This window comes from Nematolebias whitei, chromosome 8, assembly GCF_014905685.2.
Source record: "Nematolebias whitei isolate Nwh7 chromosome 8, NemWhi1, whole genome shotgun sequence".
Taxonomy (NCBI): domain Eukaryota; kingdom Metazoa; phylum Chordata; class Actinopteri; order Cyprinodontiformes; family Rivulidae; genus Nematolebias; species Nematolebias whitei.
The window spans coordinates 38,402,788-38,409,770 of NC_056505.1; the positions used below are offsets into that span (position 1 = coordinate 38,402,788).

The window sequence follows — 6,983 nt, forward strand, 5'->3', positions numbered from 1 at the left end:
GTAATAAAAATATATATATATATATATATACACTTTATATATACTGTATATATTCATTGATGTGATTAATCAAAATCAGTTAAATGTGATGTTAGTTCTCTTTATTCAGAAAATCCACACATTGTATTTCAGGATCTGGAATACAGACACAGATAACATGTTAAATATGAATATTTCTATATTTATCACCACAACAATACTGTTACACACATTAGTTGTTGTAAACACTCAAACTATGTTGGTTTAGTGCTTACCTATAACCTAAACATTTAAGGAGTAAACATTTTTACATTTTTAATAATCACCTTAAAACTTAGTATCTTTGGTGCCTGTTTGTTTTCCAAATATATTAGTGTGCGTGAATGACAGGCATTAACTTAAAACACGTAGAACGGTGCTTTATGACGTTCAGTCCATTTCCTTGATTTAGTTCTGGCTCATTCAATATGGCGGACGCTCTGACGTACCCCTGCAGTGGTGAACACCCTGACAGATGACAATAGCCAATCAGTGATGGAGAAAGGTCAGGGGAGCGTTGCTATGACCAATAATGATGAATAATTGTTTGGAATGTGTTTATAGGTTAAATCAAAAAACGTAGATCTGACTCCAAATCCCCAAATTATCCCACTCACCCAAATCAATTTTACCCACAAAATCTGATTGAAAATCGCCTAATCTGGCAACACTGATGGCCTATGGCCTAAGAAACATTTATCAAAATATTGGTGGGGTGTATCTATATATTTTATTCTGAATGTATTAGTCTGGCCCTGTGTGGATCAGAAAAAATCCACAGTAAATTCAAACTTGGGCACACAGTTAAAGGATTTTAATAGTATGCTGTGTAATTGTTCTCACATGACGTCTGTGCCCACGCTGAGTGGGTGGAAACGTCTGGCTGTGACAGAATGTTTGGACATTAACACGCAATGTGCCTTCACTTTTCTTTTTCAAACAGCAGGACACAATGCTAAACATCATTGTGTCCTGCAAACGTTTTCCACAGCGGGTCATGCTGTTTATGAGCCCGTCATCAGTTCTGTTTACTGCGCTACCGGGAACCAGCTCCCACCAGAGCAGGGCCTCGACCCCCACGGAGCACTAACAGGACAGCTGGATGATGAATCCCATCAAGTGCGGCTGTCACTCACAAACACAACTGTCCTTCCCGAGCCAGAGCTATGTCCTGCTGTTATTCTTGGGCCTCAGTAATGGGGGTATGCACGTTTGGCTATTATCCCTAAATCTCATGAACTCAGACAATGGTGGCCGGTGGCAGGGAGAGAATAGCCCTCTTTACCTGCGTCTTTGCCTAAAGAAGGCATGGAGTATTTATAGTGCATGCGCCATTAGGCATGAGAGGAGAGAGGGGTCAGTATATCTAGCCCTGCTCCATCATGAAGCAGAAACGGCACAGCTCGGTCCTCCTCCAGCTTCAGCTGCAGCATGGTGAGTGGACGCGCTTCTTCTACCTGTTAATACCTGAACTCTCTGTTTGTACAGTGGATCGATTCATGCTATTTATACATGTAGCTCCACTCACAGCCCTGATAATTAATCAATGTGCTACTTGTCAATAATCTCATAGCAACCTAATAAAGTTTTTTTATTTTAAATAATCAATAGAACGGTTTTCCAGTTATCCCACTGAGGATTTATTGATTCTTTGTGTCGACTACTCACAGACAGGACATTTTTAAAAGTATAATAGGAGGTGAGGCAGGATGGATACAATAAATTGTATCCTGTGCATGCGCGTGCTTAAGGAGGGAACAAGAAAGGAGGAGGCACAAGAAAAGAGATGGAGGAGAGAATAGAAATGAAGCAGCAAAGGAAAGGAGTCAACGAGAAGAAGAGAGGAGTGAAATGATGAAGCAGAAGGGGAACATGGAGGAACACGGAGGAGAGAAGACAACGTAGATGTAAAGACAAAACAAAGGAGCAACAGGTGGAAGCTGAATGAGTCATAAAGCATTATTCCCCTCTTATCACCAGTAATGCTCCTGTTGCTCCAAACATCATGCTGTACCACTTCTCTATGAGAGTACAAATTAATCTTCTTAACAAAGCACAAAAAATGGAATTAGTCATTTTGGGTTCCTGAGGTCCCGTCTGAGAGACATCCAGAACTAATCCACAGCGAGGCTTGAGACAGCAGCTGTCGAGAGGCCCGGGGAGCCAACATGATGTCATCACGCTGCATCCCCTCACGCTATTTTTCACCGCTCGTTGGCAGACGTGTAAATAACTCAACATAATCCGTCCCTCTGAGGGTTTTCTGATCAAGCGAGGCTCCGGGTACCATCCTGTCCTTATCCAGACCCAATGGAGTAATCCTCCCATGTGATCTTGGGACTATCGGCGTGCAGGCAGCAGACCCCACCCTCCCTAAACAGAACTGGAAGCTCCAGGGAAAGAATCCTGCCTCATGTAACGCACGCTCCATTGTAAGCACTAAACAACCCCACGCTCTTCAGCTTGTCCTCACTGAGGGATACGTGTGTTAAAACACACAAGTGACGCAGAATCAGACCGTCGGGTGATGATGAGGTTCTTAGTTTTAATCCTAATCTATCAAACTCCACAGTCTCCCAAGAAAGCCAAGAAGAGAGCAGAGGGCGCCAGCTCCAACGTGTTCTCCATGTTCGAGCAGGCCCAGATCCAGGAGTTTAAAGAAGTGAGCCTTCTGACAGATGTGGTCGCCTCGTTGTTTGCTTTGATAACCTGTAACGGTAAATGTTCTGCAGGCTTTCACCATCATGGATCAAAACAGAGACGGCTTCATCGACAAGAACGACCTGAGGGACACCTTCGCAGCTTTAGGTCAGCTCATTCTTTGTCTTTGTTGTCCTACAGTGATATTTTCACATGATCAGCCTTTACTGTCCGACTCCTGGTCCATGGATCGTTTATCAAGTAATTAAAAAAGTGATGGGATTAAATAATGGTGAAACAAATCGTTAGTCAGTGCCCTAAACTTCACCTGAACCCTCATCCTTCTCCAGGCCGATTAAATGTCAAACAGGAAGAGATTGACGAGATGCTGAAGGAGGCCCCCGGCCCGATCAATTTTACCGTCTTTCTCACCATGTTTGGAGAGAAACTAAAAGGTGATCCAGGATGTTACATCACAGATCATTATGGATGCAGGCATGGAATGAAGAACGTCCTCCTTTCAGTTCTAGGGCTTTCTGTATCAGAACACGATTCTAATTTAAAAAATCTCGTCTTTACCGAGTTCTGAAATTATTTAAATCTAAACTCAAGTGAAGAAAAACACACAACAGTTTCCACCATGTTTTTATTATTAAATTAAAAAAAAGCTTGAATGTGAATTAATGTGCAGCCTTACTGCTTCGCTGGACCTCAGAGGTTCAGTGTGAGCCAGATGCTGCTGATCATCATCCCCTCTATAAATACAGATGTTTCATCAGTCTGCTGCTCTGGAGCGTACCCAATGTCAAGGTGGAAAGTCAACAACAATGGTCTAAGAGAAGCAGCTGTTGCTTCCCATCAGTCTGGGGAGGGTTAAAGGTCAATTTAAACACTTTGGAGTCCATAGTTCTACAGAGAGAAAGAATTTATTCACAAGTGGAAAACATTTAGGACAGCTGCCAATATTCAAGAGTGAATGTCTCATCAAATTCACCCCAAGGTCAGACTCTGCAATAAAACTCAGATTAAAAACCTGAAGAGCTCTGTATGTCAGACAGCAGGCCTCAGTTATCAGATTAAACCAGAGATCACTAATAGGCGGACCTCGGTCCAGATCTGGACCAAGTGATGGTTCTGTCCAGACCCGTGCCCAAGCCGATAAACTCATGAAAATAGATCATTTCCATGGAGCATTTTTCCAGCAATAGACAGTTTAGATTAACTGTTTTCTAAAGATGTTAACTATTTTACTTTAAGTGTAAGCCTTCAATTCTCTGACCTCTTCAGTTTAAGAGACAAAGGCTTATTGAGCTCTGTTTGCACATTTAAGATGTATTTTATTCTGAGCTTTCTGTTTTAATCTGAAATAAAATCCCTGAATTTATTTGCCTGGGATTACTTTTAATGATGGTAAAAGAGCTAGTTGTTTATATAAAGTTTGTTAACTGTGAAAATGTGAATACAGATAGGCAAGACCATAAAAGTCAAACGTTGAACTTCCGTTCAGAGCTTTTATTAGGAGGAAATGTTAGTAACTGGACCTCAGTGAGTTTTAATTGAATACCTCTGGCCTAAAGGTTAAAGGTCATGACAGGACAGTTAGAAAGAGACAGAACAAACGTGTGGTTTGAAGGGTTGTAGGAGAACATGGCAGCGCAGCTCAGGTTTGTAAAGCTGCATCAGAATGAAACGTAAAACTCCTGGAACAACGCCGTCTGGACAGATGGGACCAAAGTACAGATGTTTACCCATAATGCAAAGCAAACACCTCATACAAGCTGTTAGCACGGTGGTGGAGTGGTGATGATCTGGGCTCGTTCCGCAGTCATTGAGTTGACCTTGAACTCCTCTGTAGACCAAAGGAGTCAGATGTGAGAACATCTGTCTGACAGCCAGAACCATGGTCCAAACACAGCAGCTAGCCTAGAACAGAACCACTGACAGAGAAAAGAATGAAGGAGCTGCAGCGGACCAAAGTCCAGACCTTCACCTGATGGAAAACTCTGTTCAATAACTAACGACAGAGAGAAATCTGTTGTGTGTTTCTTCACTTCTTGTTAGAAAGATTTCAGATTATGTTCTGAATCACAAAACCTTGGAACTGAAAGAGGAGGGCGTTCTTTTTCTGCATAAATTAAAACCTAAAACATAAATTGTTAAAAAATATCTTGATGTGACTTTTCATCAGGTGCCGACCCAGAGGAGACCATCCTCAATGCTTTCAAAGTGTTCGACCCTGAAGGAACGGGGATATTAAAGAAAGAGTTGTGAGTGATGGTCCAGTTTTAAAACATCTGGCAGAAAGTCTTCCTGCTCTGTTGACGCTCACTTCCTGTCTTTACAGCGTGACGGAGATGCTGACGACTCAGGCTGACAGATTCTCTCCTGAAGAGGTCTGAGCTCCACGCTGACAAATGTCACGTTAGCTTTGGTTTCAGAGATGGACATAAATGTTTTTTCTTCTTCTTCATGCCCACAGATGGAACAGATGTTTGTTGCTTTCCCTCCAGATGTGGCAGGAAACCTGGACTACAAGAACCTGGTCCACATCATAACACACGGAGAGGAGAAAGACCAAGAGTAGATTCAGTCCTGAGAGTTTTAGGCTCAAATAAAATGTTTAAAAGACATTTAGAGTTTGGTTATTAAATTATGCATAAACTGCACCTTGCAATAGGTTTATTGTGACATTAATGTTTGATAATCCTATGAGAAGACATACAGTACATAAAACAATATATTTGTGTCACCTGCTGCCAAAGCTGAGGGTTTTAACGTTTTTGCCAGTCTTTGGCTGTCTGTTAGCAAAATATCTTCTGGACCACTGATTAGATTTTTTTTCATTTGTTCATTCATTTAAAAGAAACAAAACAAATGCATCAAAAATAAAAAAAAAACTGAATGAAAAGCGTGCAGAAAGAAGAAGAAAATTCTTATATCTGCCCCTTATTTTAAAAAAATATAAAATAACCAAACAACTCAGGATTGAACAATCTCCAAAGTGAAAACATAAAACATCAGGCATTCTTCACATGGTATCACTTTCCCAACAATTTTAACTTAATCATCTTTTTAAACATAAATTGTTTTAGAAATGTTTATGGTGATATCAAGATAATTCCATAATCCTATTTCCTGAATTACAACACAGCTCCTTCAGACTCGTTCTAAATGGAGGTTTTACAAACATTTACATTCCCTTAAGGTTATGATGACTCTTTTTTTAACAAATTTTTATTGAATATTTGGGGGTAATATTTTTTTAGCTTTATACATGACTTGTAAAATACTATATTCAACCAAATCATAAAATTTACATCTTTTTAATTGATGAAATAATATATTTGTTGGATGACCATAGCACTTCCTGCTAATAATTCTTATAGCTTTTTTTTGTAAAATGAAAATAGGGTTTGTCATTGTTTTGCTTTTCCCCAAACTTCAATACAGTTGATTAAATGTGGAACAATCATTATATTATACAATATATACAAAGCTTTGTCATTCAAAAACTCTTTTACTTTATACAGTAATGCAATTGATGTTGCCGTTTTTATTCTTAAGTCATTTACATGAGATTTCCATGTCAGATTCTCATCAGTAACGACACCCAAATTTTTTTATTTCATTAACTCTATGAATTTCAATACTGTCAATATTAAATTGGACTTCGATAATTTTCTTTCTATTACTAAATATCATGAATTCTGCCTGTAGCATCTCTAACATCCATTCAATACCTTCACCCGAACAAAAAAAAGTGGTATCATCTGCAAATAAAACACACTTGAAAAGCCCTGACACATCAACCAAATCATTCACATACAAAATAAACAACTTTGGTCCCAACACAGAGCCTTGAGGGACTCCACATCCATTAACATAAAATTCAGTTTACGATCGATTTTAATAAAACTTTCAAAAAAAGAATCCTCGCTTATATAAGTACAGCTGATTATATTTTGTAGTTAACCCAGTTCAAGATGGCTGTCACAGCCAATTGACTTTAACCAACACAATGGTTGTAGCTCCGCCAGCTTTACAGAGGGACTTAAATGTTGGTGTGGTCGTTGAGCATCATCCCCAACATAAACGTTGAGCGGTGCACATTGTGCAACATTATTACTTAAACCTTTATTGTTACTGCTGGCATCAATGCTTGTCTGTTAGCAAAATATACCATGGATTTCAATGAAGCCAATGAAAAGTACTGCAGTACAGTAAAAATATTATTGACAGATTTTGACCAAATGACAATAACTTTCTCATCATAAGAGGATTTCAGTTGAAAACTCAGCACAGAAGCAGTGAAAGCTGTATCTGAC

General features: G+C 39.5%; 1 protein-coding gene across 1 annotated transcript; it reads left to right on the forward strand.

Moving 5' to 3' along the window:
- The first annotated feature begins 1,413 nt into the window (after window positions 1-1,413).
- On the forward strand, window positions 1,414-5,242 carry myl2b (myosin, light chain 2b, regulatory, cardiac, slow). Its single transcript, XM_037681261.1, has 7 exons — window positions 1,414-1,452; window positions 2,591-2,680; window positions 2,751-2,826; window positions 3,009-3,113; window positions 4,847-4,925; window positions 5,003-5,051; window positions 5,138-5,242. The coding sequence occupies exons 1-7, from the start codon at window positions 1,450-1,452 to the stop codon at window positions 5,240-5,242; spliced, it is 507 nt and encodes a 168-aa protein (XP_037537189.1). The 5' UTR covers window positions 1,414-1,449.
- The last annotated feature ends 1,741 nt before the right edge of the window (window positions 5,243-6,983 follow it).